The sequence below is a fragment of the Scyliorhinus torazame genome, chromosome 17 (assembly GCF_047496885.1).
Source record: "Scyliorhinus torazame isolate Kashiwa2021f chromosome 17, sScyTor2.1, whole genome shotgun sequence".
Lineage (NCBI taxonomy): Eukaryota > Metazoa > Chordata > Chondrichthyes > Carcharhiniformes > Scyliorhinidae > Scyliorhinus > Scyliorhinus torazame.
In genome coordinates, this window is record NC_092723.1 from 174,628,775 (window position 1) to 174,645,416 (window position 16,642).

At 39.1% G+C, this 16,642-nt stretch overlaps 1 protein-coding gene across 5 annotated transcripts in view; it reads right to left on the reverse strand.

The window, feature by feature from the left end:
- Positions 1-2,276: 2,276 nt before the first annotated feature.
- usp7 (ubiquitin specific peptidase 7 (herpes virus-associated)) overlaps positions 2,277-16,642 on the reverse strand; it is a 148,340-nt gene continuing 133,974 nt past the window's right edge. For 2 of the 5 annotated variants that reach the window (XM_072481707.1, XM_072481702.1), the window contains 11 exons: positions 14,871-15,024; positions 13,338-13,405; positions 12,175-12,283; positions 10,305-10,382; positions 8,799-8,899; positions 7,874-7,973; positions 7,661-7,780; positions 7,416-7,487; positions 7,106-7,196; positions 6,864-6,899; positions 2,277-2,990 (listed from right to left, as the gene is read on the reverse strand). In XM_072481707.1, coding sequence (XP_072337808.1) covers positions 2,884-2,990; positions 6,864-6,899; positions 7,106-7,196; positions 7,416-7,487; positions 7,661-7,780; positions 7,874-7,973; positions 8,799-8,899; positions 10,305-10,382; positions 12,175-12,283; positions 13,338-13,405; positions 14,871-15,024 — 1,036 coding nt within the window. In that variant the 3' untranslated portion in view covers positions 2,277-2,883. The remainder of the gene's footprint in view (positions 2,991-6,863; positions 6,900-7,105; positions 7,197-7,415; positions 7,488-7,660; positions 7,781-7,873; positions 7,974-8,798; positions 8,900-10,304; positions 10,383-12,174; positions 12,284-13,337; positions 13,406-14,870; positions 15,025-16,642) is intronic. The other 3 variants (XM_072481703.1, XM_072481706.1, XM_072481704.1) reach the window with 3 other exon arrangements.

Below are 16,642 nucleotides of genomic sequence, written 5' to 3' on the forward strand. Positions count from 1 at the left end.
TGCTGGTTTGGGGACAATAAGCAAACAGGAGTAAACACTAACGCAAATTAACTACAACTTTCCTTCCGGAATAACACGCAAGTTGCTCAAGAAAGTTTTTTTCATCCCTGTTCTGTCCCAGTCCCAAGGAAATGATCTCTCGGGGAGAGAAGACTACAAAATAGAACCGTGGTCATTTTTCAGGAGCCTGAAACACGGTTCACATCTTCTGATGATGGGCATTAAAATTGTAAATAACACGCAGTAGCCAATGAGATAAAGTAAGAAACTTCAAAAATCATTGCAGAGGTCAACCACAGGAGTCACTGAAATGTACAAGCCTAGGGGGGGGGGGGGGGGGGGGGGGGGGGGGGGGGGGGTTTGTTGGTCAGTTAATCCAAAAAATAAATCAATGGTAGGCAAATTACAGTTTTGGCCTGAGAAAGCTACAGGAAATCTTAACTAGATAACAAAATGGTGTAGTTTCTTTTTGAGGATGATAACACGTGCCACTGACTAAATAGGTAGACAAAGCATACTCCAATATCATGACAACCACAATAAAGCACAACACATTTCAGTCTGTGTTTCCTATAAAATGGCAATTCTTCATTGCATCTGCTGTGCATAAGAGGGAGAAACCTGTCAAGTTATCCAATTTTATTCACCCAGTGTGAAATGCCATCTGATCTGCTGCAGTATTAATTGTCAAATTTTGAGACACCTTCTTTCCATAACATGTGTTTACATCCTTAATTTTTCACTTGACATTTTAGAACAGCCGAGATCAATACAAATTTGTTTTGAATGGCACACGATACACAAAACGGTGACAGTTAAAACACTAAATAAATGAGGACATCCCAAATCAGGAAAGTATTGCTTTGCCAGCTATCTCCTATGATTGATCTCAGCAATGATATTTGAAGCTGCTTACTCTAGCTCATAGGCTACTGTGTGCTATTTGCAACCCTAACATTTGGACACAAAGAATAAAACACATGTACCTCTAGAGTCAATAAGTAAACCGCAAGTTGAAAGGCACAAAATGCCAGTCCACAATTAACAACTCTCAGGATTGAGTACCAATCTAAAAACAAAAAGCAAACAGTACTGCCAAGATCTTACAACCTCAACAACATTTAAATTGGTTGTTTGAAAAACAAGTGTACATGGAGAACTGTGCAAGAAAATGTGCGTTATAAAACAGTTGAAGTCAATCAGTAGAATTACCATGTATGAGTAGTTTGGCAAGTAGTAACAAGTCGCAAAACAGTTGAAGCATTGCTAGATATCAACATCCATGACACCATGCCATTACCAAAATAATCTAAGAAATAAAATGCTGCTTGAGCCCATATTTTTGGTCTAAATCTACTTTATAATATTCAGCATTACAGAAAAATCTGCAAACCTATCCGAACATATTTTTCCAGGTTGAAACACTCAACCAAAACAAACCTAGCCAAGCAAAACATTACCACTTTGTGGGTACACAAAGCAAATAAATACAACTGAATTTTTATAGAAAATTTTATTCAACATACAACATTTTCCAGCAAAAAGGCAATATACAGGAAAAGATTTTATACACTGCTACGTGAATTAAAAAGATAAGAGGGAAAGAGAAATTAAAAGTGGTGAATTGAAGATTCTATTTTACTGCACTCAACTAGACACGCTGCTGCAATTAGCTTAAAAAAACCAGTCGGAAATAAAACTACACGCAATGAATATCAACATCAGTGACTCTACCTGCAGACTCCTCCATGGGAATTTATTCCTTCGAGTGTTAAAATTGTACATGTTCATCATTAAATATACAATTTTTTTTGTATTTTTAAAAATTTTTACAAAGTCAACAGCTTACTACTTACGTTATTGAGCATGCCCTCTGTGCTAAAGGCTGTGTTTTGTCATGTTATAATTTTTCACATCTCACCATGACAAAATAGAACACATTTAGATTTTTCAGCTTTGCCCTTTCCAGCCACCATCGTGTTTTTAAAACGGTTTCCCACAGGCAGCACAGTAAACCCCACCTACTCCAGCCAGTTACCATTAGCAAGTACTAACGGCCATAGCATCAAAATATAACAAGCATAGCCAGACCTACAAACTCGCACCAGGCAGGATACAATGAGTACTGATTTATTATTATTGCCAAGGTGTTCTACAAAGAGTATGGGATGAACAAAAACCCAGATCATGTTTAAAAAAAACAAATCAAAGACCACATTCAGCTGGGAGAAAAAAAAATGCATCTCCTTAATATTAAGTGCCAACAACGTGCAAGATGTAGTACAGACACCATTTATTAATGCTGTGAAAGTTGGTGGTGTTTACAAATTCACAAAAATTCTGAATTCATCCAAACTACCTAAATAAAGAAAAACTATCCAAATGACTGTAAACATGAAGATGCTAGCTGCTGAAGTGTTTTGAGAAGTTTCACAACACCTATAATTAGCAGCCAGCCAGAGATGTGAATCCTATGCCATCTGCTGTGGGTTATTCTAAAGGCATGGAACCATTTAGCAAATGACTAGCTGTTTCCTTACTACTCAGCTCCTTCGCTATGCTGCCACATTCCGGCCACATCTTTAAAACAAGCAAGAATTCACATCCAACTGCATTGCTCTTTTGAGTAGGTAAAACCATATCGTCTTTCCATCTGGAAAATAGGCAGTCAATAGATAGAGAAGCCAAACTGAACAGCCTCAACAAAATAAAATTAGCATCAGCAGCAAACCCTGTCGCTGAAGACCTCTGACAAGGTGCACGTATACCAAAGTTCATTTGTACTGCTGTTGAATGGGTGCACACACTGTCTTTTTAATTTTTAAAAATTTTTTTTTTTTTTTTTTTTTTAAAGACACAATCCTGACTCATCAGGTATTGGCATCAGTTGTGAATTTTGATTGCCTTTTCCAGGTATGCATAGCGACTTCTCTTTGGAGCTTTATTGAAGTGATCAAGCCCCAACCATGGCCTTGGCTGGGACATATTACCTAGGAACAGAAACAGGAAAAGTTATAAATATCCCTTTATATACAAGTGCCCCTTTCAATTAAAGTTATATTTAGAAGTTCAACTGCATCAAGAATGAAAAGCAGTTTAAGTGACAATATTCACAACATTTGTAGTCTCCAATGATTGCATCACTTACTAACTTACTAATTAGAGTCTCAAACTTTTGAATTACTAGAATTGTTGGTCACAGAGCCCCATGCAAATTAAACATAGCCCCTGGAGAGCTTCACACAAGGCTGGCATAGCAATTTGCAGAGATTCTGCTTCTAGTATTTGAAGAAACATTTGCAAAACTTCATGACTCTCAGATTCCATAGTGATGGACAATAGCATGCTTTTAAAAGAAAAAAACATTCGCTTCCTTCCACCTATTCTCAAGTAACTCATTTGTACATTTTTCTTAGATTCCAGCAGTTCAACAATGGATGTTGAAAATGTATATCTCTAAATTCGAGCAAAGCTGTCAAAATGCTAGCATTTCCTGGGATTACCTTCCGGCATGGTGCATCCAGTGGACATTGGGTTTAAATCCATTTATTTTAACCGAGTCTTTGCAGAACAATGCACGCAGCTATGTGCAAGCGCTACTGCCGATTTCAAGCCAAACAAACGTGCAATGAACCATTGGAAACAATTGGTCTCATCTAAGTCAGCAATTTATGGTTCTCAGGCTAAGTTAAGCAAACCTGGCTTGAATCCCAACAGTGCTGGCGTGAAAAGACAACAGAAATATAATCTGGACAAATTACCCTGTCGTAGCTGAGAGATATCCCGAGGACTCAGACAGCTACATTTTGCAAAATTCAGTTTTAATTTCACACTGCCACAACGTGGTGGCTATGAAAATGCACAGTTTTTGAAGCTTTTTTGTGATTAATGGTTGCAGATTCTTTTCCCACTTTGTAAGCGAATAATGCCCCAACCAGTAGCTAGCTAAAACTTCAGTAACGCTCCCGCACAAAAATGGTGTTCCCCAAATTGTGATTGTGCCAATCTTCTAAACTGTTGGGGCTCAGCGAAGTGTGAATTGCCTGTATGGAGACAGCGTACATTCTGTGTTTATCAAAACAAAAAACTCATCTTCATGAGGTTCCCCCTCTAAAATTGTAAAGTCGCCATAGTCCCAGATGACCATAGGCTACTTTATCCCTTTGTGAGGGAGGGGGTGAGCTGACTGGTGGTGATTTAACCCGAGGGTCACATCTCAGGTGAGGGGCCAGGTTGAGAAGGCGGAGCTTTCATGAATAAGAGGGGGTTCCCTCTGAGTCACGTTTCAAAGCTCAACAAATGTATTTTTCCACGGATGCTGTCAGATCTGCTGAGATTGTTCAGTATTTTCTGATTGTTTCAGATTCTAGCATTCGAGTAACTTGTTTTTATAAATGTATTTTTCTCACATTTTCTCATAACTTAACCAACTTAACCACCTGACACAAGGGATCAGTCTCATGGCTCTTTTCTGTAATGCCTCCAGAATTTCAATTCACCTGATTGACCCATTAATTGAACAAGTTGTGGTCTGGTCAGAATTTCTCGTTGAAGTGTGGCCTCTTTACTTTGAACACTTCATTGGTTTATTTGCTGCTGCCTCAGTGATTGAAATTGTTAAACGCGTCATCTTTTAATATCCTATAGATCTTCACTCCTCTATTCATTCATGGAGTACAATAATGCTTCCTGTTTTACTTCGTTTGCAGTAATAAGTTTCAAACCTAACTTCTAACATCTGTCTCGGCCAGCATTTACCATTACAAATTCCTATCGTCACATTTGTAATATTAAATGCTCATGCAATATTATCCCACATGGGTAGTGTTGCAGCACATGAGCATTTCAGACAGCACTGCAGAGGAAGCCCATCCTAAATTCCAACCAACACCAATAGTCTTAAACTTTCTACTGCCATTGATGAACTTAATGTGGTGGGATAACACCGTGACTTACTGAACCCTCCTCATGTGCCCACATCTTCCAGGAATTGCCCTGCCAAGACTACCAAGGTGGTACCGTGGCGCTCAGTACCAGATGACACTTGGTCTAACCACTGGCACTTTCTCCTCCCCTTGAGCATCTCGCTTTGTTCCACCCCTTTTTCAAAATCCTGTGTTTCCACTGCATTTTCAAGGACAATAAAAGAATTCTCATCAAAATATCTACTGCTTTGCCCCCTCGGCTTTTACAACAAAAAGTTAGATGTTTGGTGATTTCAACTTCCATTCCAACTCACCGTGTGCGGAGTTTACTGCCCTCCTATCCTCCTCTAAATCTTGTATCTGCACATAAACGCCCAGCCTATATTCATGGTCGCCCCCTTGACCATGCTATCTCTCAAGATCTTGTTTGACCTACTCTATCAAGTAGGAATATGGCTATTTCTGATCCCTGCCTTGCAGTACTCCCCATCCACATCTCCCTGCCACACCCCAACCCTGCCACCTTCTATACCAGGCCTTGGGGGAAAAAACCTTTTCCCCAATCCAATTACACTTACAAATCTCCTTATCACTTTACAATCTACACATCTTATCTTGATTTCCTCCTTTAAGACACTCCTTTAAAACTACGTCTGATCAAGCTTTAGCTCATTGGATGCAATATCTCAAGTGTACTGGTGTCATGTTTTCTTTATAATGCTCCTATGATGCGCCTTGGGGTGTTAACTTAAAGGATCTAAATAAAAGTCTGCAGATTTGGCAACATCTGTGGAAAGAGAAACATTGAGTTCATAGGACTTCTTCAGAGTTAACGGTTTCCCTCTCCACAGATGATGCCAGGCTTGGGTTTTTCCAGCATTTTTGGTTTTTATTTACGATTTCCAGCATTCACAGTACTTTGCTTTAATACTAAATAATATTGTTGTTTTATCAAGATACTGCACAAGTGTTTTCAGACAAACTTTGACACCAAACCAAGTTGGTCCACCTCAAAAGGAGCCGAGGCAGACACTTGGGGGGTGGAAATTAAGCAGTAATTGACTGAACCAACAGCACTGAATTTGATTCATTATTTTCACACTGACATCAGAGAAGGAAAGATAGATGATTTGGAGCAATGTTTGTTATAAATGGGGTAACTTAGTTGCCGAGTAGATAAACACGGCCAGACCATCCGATCTTGAGCTCGCCAATCTCAGCTACGAGCCAAATTACCAACCAATTGCAATATGAAGGTGATTCCTGGAAAGTGTAGATGATGGCTGTACCATGCTTCATCTTTCTGATCCCCTTAACAATTCAACTCATCTTTACCCTGCAGTCACATCCAGAACAGGGAGGAAAGACAAAGAAAGACTCTTTTTTTGGTTTGAACTCTAATTTTTTGTTTACAATCACTTGTAAGGATGTTTTGGGCAAACTGTAGCCATTGCCACCCTTTCCTAGCCCTTCCAATTTCTTTTTTAAAAAAAGACCGGAAAAATGATACGGCACTGTATACTGCACAGCGCTACATAGTTTGTACAGGAAATAGGTCATTTATATTTCAAACATATTACAAGAAAACTGGCTTTACATGAAAAGTTCTAATGTCCTGGCAGAGGTGTTGATGGCAATGCCTGAAATTTGGGATTGGATTTGTCACAGATACTTTAGTTACAAAACCTATTCTAAAATTGTTGCAGTTTATCACGTCGTGAAAGTTTCAGGCCAAATGAATAAAAGCAGTACGTTGTTAAAACCTGACATCAGCTCCGTAACAGTGACCAGGCTCGGGATCACTTGTCAGGCCCAGAATGGCACGACATTATGGAATTTGCTGTTAATTTAAAAAGACATATCTCATGCAAACACTAGGGTCACATGTTCACATGTACAGATGCAATTTGAATGATCTTCGGTCTCACAAGAGCTTACCCGTTAACTGTAGAGAATCTGGAACTGGCCAGTCTTCTGAAAAAAAAGTCACGTATATAAAACTCCCACAAAAAGTTAACCCTCACTGCTGTCTAGATTTGTTTTCTTTAATGTATAAAGCAGTTTCAACTCCAATGTAAAAAAAAACACAGGAATCAATTCATTAGCGCCCGTTACGTGATTGAAACCAACTCCTGGTTCAGTGGTGAGGAAACAAATTTGCAAATATTTTTGCTACTTACTGGGCTGAGGCTCAAAATCCTTCAGATTGATTTCATATTCATCTTCATTTATGTATTGGTGCCGACCCATCATCACAATCGCAAATTTGAACTTTAAAAGAGAAATAAACGTTAATATTAAGGATTCCAAACAAGAGGAGTGAACACTCACCGGATGACGGCAAGAACCAGCTCTTGTATTTACTGCTCTTGTTCAATATTAGGTTTCAGTCTTAGCAGCCAACCACAGTGGGTATTCACTGCTTCCTCAACTTGGTCAAAGAAACATCAAAATACTCACAAAAAGATGGCAAAGATTAGCTGCTTTTACCTTTTCAAATTCCTTCTCTTGAACTTCCAGCATGGCCTGAATTCGCTTCATAATTTCTCTGAAGGGCTCGCTCTAAAATGTTTGGAGAACACATGAACTCTGGTCAAGCTCAGGGGAAAAACCCTTCTCAAACCGTTCTTGCACAATTTTTCCACACTACAAAGTGTTGCATTAGGTGACAGCTAGACGAGTCGAATGCTCACTAATCAAATGTTCTGCAAAGAGCACAGAATTGGGCACCTTACCTGGCATATCCGCAACAAGAATGGAATTCCAAAAGTGCCAAAAACTTCTTTGTGAAAATGTGCCACTGGGATCAGTAACTCATTCTCTTTGTCCAGATCAATTTGATCTAGTGGGACCTCCTAAAAATATCAAATAAATGAGAAAATTAACTGGAAACTGCTTTAAAAAATAGTTATGGCCACAGAATAATTTGATACAAACACACAACAGACCTCTATCCTGAATGTACGGCTTGTTGCTGGAGATAAACATTCTAACAGCTCATCTTCTTGATGGACGCCAATTATTTTGTAGCTTACAATTTCCAGTAGCCTGAAAGCAAACATATATTCACAGCTCAACGCATTCAAGTTGCTTAAATTTAATCCACTGTTCAGGATCCTAAAGTGACTGCTCAGAGATGCAAAATACCAAGATGGCCTCCCAATTGATTGGATATCTGGCAGCTAAAGGTAGTTTTCAGAAACTGTGGCGGAAATGTCACGCAGTACACTGCCACTTGTGAAACCAACTTGAACTGGGTGGCAATTTAAACTACCATAAAACTACAAAATTTACTTCCACTCTTCACTCCCAAAGATTTACACTTATTTTGTATCCAAGCATTACCTTCCTCAGTCAATGCCCGTAAAAATGAAATGCATTAACTAATTATTATTAAAGGTGCCACTACTCACCTAACTTGCACCTAATTTGCCTAAACTGAATAGCTGTGTTCAGATAAGAGATCGAGAAAGTAATTACTTAATATTAAAAATGAGAGAGCAGTGCATAGAATTAGAAGAAAAATAAAAGCAGACTAATCGTTAGCTCAAAAAAGAATTTTGGTGGATCCGTACACAATACACTGAGTTTTTGCTGACACCACTAAGTGGATGACCAACGTCAAAACAGTTGAATTTGGATCAAAAATAGAAAATACTGGACAATCTCCATAGGTCGGACAGCATCTGTGGAGCGAGACAACAGCTAACCTTTCGAGTCTGGATGACTCTTTGTCACAGCTCAAGTTGAATTTGGATGCCTTCCAAGGCCACAGACTACAACCCATCACCCAGTACAAATCATTGCCCACCGCCTGAATTAACCAAGAGTTATCACAACAAAGCATGTTCGGGTGGAATAACACGTTCTTACCTTAGTTTACTGGAACCTTTTTCTGACAATTCCACAGCTTTCTTACATTCTTCCAGCAAGTCACGCACACAGCCATGCTTATCTGGATATAGTGTTATCTCCTGCAACACAATAAATAGTTCAATTTGTATTTTGTTGAATGATGTACTTACAATTTCATCCCCGTAATATCTTGCAACAAACCTTTCTGGCTAACCAGTGTAAAATGTTTTGAGCTAGTTTCCTCATAAATTAATCAGATGTCCATCACTTAATTACGAAGTGAAAATTAAATCGGTGGCTGGTACTTTAAATTTGGGTCTAAACTTCAATTACAACTACAGATTTTCTGAGTTTATAATATTGAAAAGTTTGAAAAGTAATTAAAAAGCAAGTAACCATATATAGTCATGGGTCCATATTTCTAAGTATGATCCCTGTGGAAATGAGGTGTCCCACTCCCTGTGTACTTTGATGTCCTGTGCTGCTTGTGGGATCAGCACAAGTTAAAACAGCCTTCTGGTGAGCATGAGATGCACTGTGTATGTGGGCCTAAGGCGCTGATGGAATGCATGAAGCGCACTCATTCATATCTTTGATGTTTTGGGAGAAGTTGACGTGGCCACTTGTGTTTATTGTAAATGGTTTGCAAGGGCAGTATAGCCAGAGAACTGGAGTTGTCCTTATACCATAGTAACAAGATGATATCGAGGACAGTTAAGCACATTTTTCTCTCTCCAAGTTGTTACTCGGATGTCATTTGTATGCATCATGGAGACACTGATTTAGAGGCAGGAGAAATCAATGGTAGAATTAGTATAAAGTTGAGTGAGCCATCTGTATTTTGTACTCCTACTGGAAAATTGACCCAATTCTGCATTGTTGTAACTGATACACTCTGGTGTCTCAAGTAATGAGAAGCGAAAGGAATAAGAAGAAAGCAGTCCAATTGTGAATTACTAGCAAAAACAATGACTCGAGTATTTTCAATATTTAATTCGACCCCATGAGGATTCTTCCCCTTGTCAACTTTGGAAGCCTGATTGTAACTATAGTTCATCTTGTGTAACTCTTATATTCTATATATTCTTATAAACAGCCAAGATCTTATTCAAATTTAATGTACTGTATGGATCTGGTCTGGTGTACCTGCATACAGCCATATGTAGAGGTGTACATTTTCAAAGGAATTTACTTGCAAATTGCTTTGATTTCCAATCTGGAGATGCAGCTGTGCAGGGGGGGTGGGGGGGGGAAAGAGAAGTGGTTTTGTCTAATGTTATCTGTTGATTTTGCACTCGCTGGTGCATGCCTTGTTGGATACCTCTATATGAATGTGTTGGCAGATAAAGAATGGCATTCATGTAACATTGCAGGAAGGAAAATTGGGTTTTATCCTCAGCTGTAAGCAAGATTTCAATTTAGATCCTGTTCTACAATTTAATTTGTTTAACTAGTACATCCACTTTAGAAATTGTGAAGTGCCTAGTTGTTAAATCTTAATGCAGCATTAAAATTGACGTTTACCTCTTCCCTATAATTGCTGTTGAGCCATATACACTTGAAACTCCGTCTGTTTTCAAAGTCTGTGATCTTCATTTTCAGCTAGATAAACAAATTAATGGAAAGCAAGATTTGTTGCATTGTCTTTGCTGTGTAAAATGTGGGAGTGACATTTCAAAACAACGTTAAATACAAAGAATGTACAGCACAAGAAAGAATGTACAGCACAAGAAAGAATGTACAGCACAAGAAAGAATGTACAGCACAAGAAAGAATGTACAGCACAAGAAAGAATGTACAGCACAAGAACAGGCCATTCAGCACAACCAATCCATGGCAGCATTAATGCTACAGGAGCTTCTTTTTTTTCTTCTTTCCGGGGATGTGGGCCAGGCAAGGATGGCAGATTTCCTTCCTGAGAAGGACATCAGTGAGCCACATGGGTTTTCACAACAATTGATAGCTGCCACAGTCACCATTACTGAGACTAGCTTTATATCTCATATTTTGTGAATTGAATTTAAATTCCACCAGCTGCCAAGGTGGGATTCAAACCCACCTTGTTCAAAGCTTCCCAGAGCATTAGCCTGGACCTCTGGAGTACTAGTCCAGAGGCAATATGCCATCACCACCCTCCGAGAAAACCCTTTCTTTCCTGTTGCCTCATATGCTTATCCAGCCTCACTGGAAATACATCTGCTACTCGCCAAAACCACTGTGCAACTTTGGCTGAAATAAACATATACCCTTTAAAATCTCTAACGTTTACAAATACAAGCCAGTCACACACATTGCACACAACAGACTGTGTACATTCCCTCAGCCGCAGAAAAATACTTTTTACTTCGGTACATGTGACAATAAATCAAATCAATCAATGATTACATCTATTTTCCATAATAATGCTGAGGCTAGGCTGCTGAACTCAATTTATTTTGCCTTTTCCAAATAAAGGTTAGGTGGATTGGCCATGCTAAATTGCCTTAAGTGTCCAAAAAAAGGTTAGGTGGGGTTACTGGCATAGGGTGGTGTGGGCTTTCCAAAGGCCGGTGCAGACTCAATGGGCCGAATGGCCTCCTTCTGCACTGTAAATTCTATGATTCTATGAAATAAAGACTTGCAAATTAAAAAGATCGCAAGAAAATAAGCTAGATCTTTAAACCCTTGAAATTTTGATTGAATTTCCCACCCGTCCCAAAGCGATAACATGAACCCAAGTAGCTCAAACTGAGCTAGCTATACTCCATCAAACCCATGACAAACTAACTCTTTTCTGAGGTGGTCCAGGGAGTTTATTTTCAGAAGGTGACAATTTCATAAGATTCTTATAAAATTTCTTGCTTTCAATTTCCAGGTTAGCTAAAGTTGCACCTACAATAAAAATGCTGAGCAAGCTTCAAACATTCAGACGGCAGTGCAGCAATATTTCGAGACTGATGGGGTCAGGTTCCTTTTACAAAAGAAATTCTCTCATATTTGTGTATGTAATCCTTAAGTTTTGAATTGCCGTAAAAGTAAATCTTTGCCATTTTGATCCAAGTTGTCCATCACACTTGCGAATACACGTTTGCTAAGTGTACACAGATTCCCAGTATCTGCCCTAAATCAAGTTCAAATAAATCTCCACAATGATTCACAACGACAAACGGAAGGCCAAATTTCCACTAAGGTCATAAGATTGAAGATTAAGTTACTCCACAAGTTTACCGGACTCCATAAAGAAAATTAGAAGTAATACATAAGGTTATCAAAAGTTTTGTAAGCTTTGAATCAACAGCGATTGATTAATTCTGAAATAGATGCAAGCAAATATACTTGGATTTGAAAATTTACCGTCAATTTACCTCAAGTCCTTGCCATATGTGGCAGAAAGGTTGAGGACAAACGTACTTACTTGCTGATAATAGAGTTTCTTTGGTTGCCTTGGCTTGAAGAACTGCAGCAAATCTCTAAGTGTGCCTTCATAATTATGCCGAAGAGGATTACCAGGCCCATCCCTGTAACTTTTAACAATAAAATTCTTTAATTTTAGGCATTTTTAAGAGCACATTAATATCAATGATTATTTTCAAGAAGGTAAATCACAAATTTTAAGAACAAAAACTGGCTCTAGTAAAGTATGTCCAGTGCTGAGACACAGGTGAAGGATAGTCAATGTCATTACTTTTGTTTTACCGTCACAATTTACAACTCCTAACCTCACTCTCACATTGGCCACCCACATTGAAATCATTGTCCTTCACTGGCAAATAATGAATTGACAAATTCCCTTACAAAACCGATTTATAATTTAATTTGAGCATCCTACATTAGAATCAGGCACTCCAGATTAAGTACAAGGAAAATATTTCAGGATCTCTTCCCCCTCCCCCCGCCCCTCTCTCTGTCCCGTCACGTTTGACCACCACCGTTAAAATCTATTACAATGTCGTTTCTTTTGCCATATCATGCATTTGCTGCATTTTTTAAGCTTAGAAAATTAGGTATCAACTTGCGCTGAATTATGGTTAATTCTTTACAACGGATGCTTGTGCGGCAGGCACTAATCAGTCGACCCAGCCTCCATTACACATGAAGGACTTTTCCCGATCAACAAAGACAAATCTGGCTCCAACAGTTCAGGTTATAGCCATGTTCGACTGAACAATGTCAGTTTCGTACAAAAACATGTTTGCGCTTTGCACGGTAACAAACAGAAAGAGTGAATAATGAGCACACTGGTGACACTGGCAAAACTAAAAAGCTGCAGCAGATTTAGTTATTTTGCGCTGCACAGCTTTTCAGTCTGTTAACGGTGTGCAAGATTTTATTTTACTTCGTTCATCCGTTTGCAGTTCTAAGACCTACTTCTGAAATTAGCATGTGAGGTGAGATGATCAGAAACCACCCAATTTTAAACGGGTTTTTTATTCCATCACCCACCAGGTGCTATTCCCAGGAATTAAAAAATAACTGAAATTACTAAAGATCGACTGCGTATGGAAGTTGGGAAAATAATTACATTCACTGATTAGAATCTATTTGAGAAAAAGTTAAACTGAAATTACGTAGTCTTACCCTTGAGATTTGAAGAACTGCAGCAACATTGGGTCAGTGTTTAGTCGCTGTGCTACTGTCTTGGCAACCTACCAAGGAAGAAAAAGCGGAATTTAAAACTGCTCATTTTTAGTGGGGGCACATTACAAACGGACGGTGCAAAGTAGTGTCCTGTATCATAGTCAGGAAACTTTCATGGAACATTGAACAGAATAAATAATCTATTTAAAATCATACTGTAATGAACTCTTTTCAGAAACTTAAGGATTTGTAACTTTAAATGTTTGTTAGAGCAAACCTATCAATAATCTGTCAAATTAAATTAAAAGGGCAAGTAAATGCAATCAATTATCGACACTAATTGTCTCCTTGCTGTTAAGTGAGATGCCAAAATAAATCTCATTCAACTAAACCTAAAATTGTACAATACGGGAAGGGAACGGTCAGGCTTACTCTTGAAACAAAATTTGAAAACTTGCAACTGACTGGGCTATATTAGGTTCAATACATCTTTTGCTAAATAATGTCACATTTTGAAGCAGAAGAGAGCAGCAGCCATGATCAAATTCCACTTTTCTTTTTGGCCACGGGGAGGCGGAATAAGGCCGCCTGCAATCACAACACCTTTTCGACTTCCAAGATTAGCTTCCAACCCCCATATCCGCTACATCGCCATGGTCTTTTACTTCCACCTCCATAACATCATTCGACTCTGGCCCCACCTCAGCTTATCTTGTTGCTAAAAAAAATACCCTCATACTAAACCGGACTATTCCAATCTTGTCCCGAGCAGCCTCCCCCCTTCTGCCATCCCTGTAAATCTGAATGTATCTAAAATTCCCTTTCTCCCAACATATATCAAATCCCATTTATCCATTACCCCTGTGCTCTTGATCCATGTTGGCGCCCAGTCAGAGAACAATGATTTGACAAGTCTCATCCTCATTTTCACCTTCTCCATAGACTTTGCCTCCATCTCTGGGAAATACATAGCCCTACAAATCCACCCCCACAATCTCCCTACTCCTCTACACTCCCCCACTGGCAGCTGCACATGCACCAGAATCTCTGATATTCCTTCCCTAAATCTCTTGTGCTTCCAAGATGTTCCTGAAAACCTGTCCTTGTGTGTGCCAGGGAGTTATAATTTTGCTTTATAACCCTCCTGCAGTGCCTTGGGACATTTTAATGACTGGTGCTTTAAAAGTGCAAGCTGTCATTAACAGTATGCCCCAACTATAATAAACTGAACTAGTCACTTAAGGCAACCATTATGGCCACTACCAAAAATCAGCTTTTCCTGAAGCAACCATTATTGTTTCAGTGATTTAGAAAATCTACAACTTACATCATACATTTGTCAAATATACATTAAAAACAATTGTCTATCTCTATGCTAAAATGAATTTCTAATTTAAATGGATATTATTCCACTTCAGTTCTGGTTCAATATGACCAAATTCGTGACACTGGGATCAAGTGTTTACATTTTTTTTTTAAAGAAAACATACCTATCGCTTAACTCTCACAAGTGAACTGCCGAAGCTCTCGTACCTGAAAGTAGTTCATTCTATTAGACAGAGTGACCACAAAGCCGGGGTCATTGGGAATAGTCTTATCACAAAAGATGACATCAACTCGATGGTACAGATCTCGGAAATAATCTTTTGCTGTTGGTAACTCGCTCGAGTCATTTTCTGGATCATCCCTGAAAAACAACCAGAAAAGAATTAGTGACTTTAGCTGCCCAAAAGATTTATTCTACTCAAAAGGATGCTAAAATGTTCAAAACTAAACTTGAGCACAATCACAAAATTTTGCATTGTTTGTGGAATTAAAAGTTAAAATGGTGTGGCTATTGGCGTAGGTTTTACCATTAAAGGCAGTGCTTCTGCTTTATGTGAGCAGCATTAACAGTGAAAAAATCAAGGTCATTGTGGTAAGATACTGTTGAAGTGCCTCCAATGTAAAGCACCAATTATTTCAAAAGTGTCCTTTGGACTTTCCAATGTGTTCAGACTGCCCAACTAAAATAGTTGCACCACTGTTAGATGGAGATTGGAGTACCAATGCTAGTAACCACGTAACTGGATGCACATTACTGGATAAAATTAATTTCTGCACATATGGGTACCTTTGGGTAGGAAATGGAAATAGCAAATTGATCTGTGGAACTCTTTGCCGCAGAAGGCGGTCAAGGCCAAATCATTGAGTGTCTTTAAGACAGAGATATGAAATGAAATGAAATGATAGGTTTTTGATTAATAAGGGGATCAGGAGTTATGGGGAAAAGCCAGGGGAAAGGGGATGAGATAAATATCAGCCATGATTGAATGGCAGAGCAGATTCAGCGGGCTATGTCTTATGGTCGAACTTGTCAACAGTAAAGATTGAGCCAATGTTTCTGTTCAGTCAGAAACAAATTGATAACAGTGTTGTTTTTTACTGGTCAATTCCTCTTTCATAGAATCCCTATAGTACAGAAGGCCCAGGAGGTCTGCACCAACCCTCCGAAAGAGCACCCCACCTAGGCCCCATCCCCCAACCTGGGGCAATTTAGCATAACCAATCCACCTAACCTGCATATCTTTGGATGGTGGGAGGAACCCGGAGTAAACCCACACAGACACGGGGAGAAAGTGAAAACTCCACACAATCACCCAAGATTGGAATTGAACCCAGGTCCCTGGCGCTGAGGCAGCAGTGCTAACCACAGTACCAACTCGCCCTTATTGCTGGTTGCAATAATTTTTATTATGAAACATGCAGCAAGAATAGAAATGTGCATCTTTATTATGAATTTCTGATTGCATTTAAACAATGGCTTTTATATAAAGTAAAACTTACCAGGCCAGTGATCAAAAAATTTGACATTATGCCACATACGGAGATGTTTAAAGCAAATTACTGCAGATGCGGGAATCCGAAACCAAAGGGAAAATGATGGGAAATCTCAGCATGTCTGGTAGCATCTGTAGGGAGGGAAAAGAGCTAACGTCGAGTCCAGATGACCCTTTGGCAAAGCTCTGACAAATGGTCATTTGGACTCAAAACGTGAGCTCTTTTCTCTCCCTATAGATGCTGCCAGACCTGCTGAGATTTTCCAGCATTTTCCCTTTGGATACGGAGATGTTAGGTCAGTTGAAAGAGTTAAGTAATGAGCAGTTAAAAAACTGGCAGAAGTTTATGGAGACATTGGGCCATGACATTTGAAGACCTGGCCATCTATGAGAGCATGATTAAACTCAGGATTGCTCATGGGCCAGGGTTATTTAGCACAGATATTCAAGAGGGTTGTATGGCTGAAGGCGATTAGCAAGATGGAT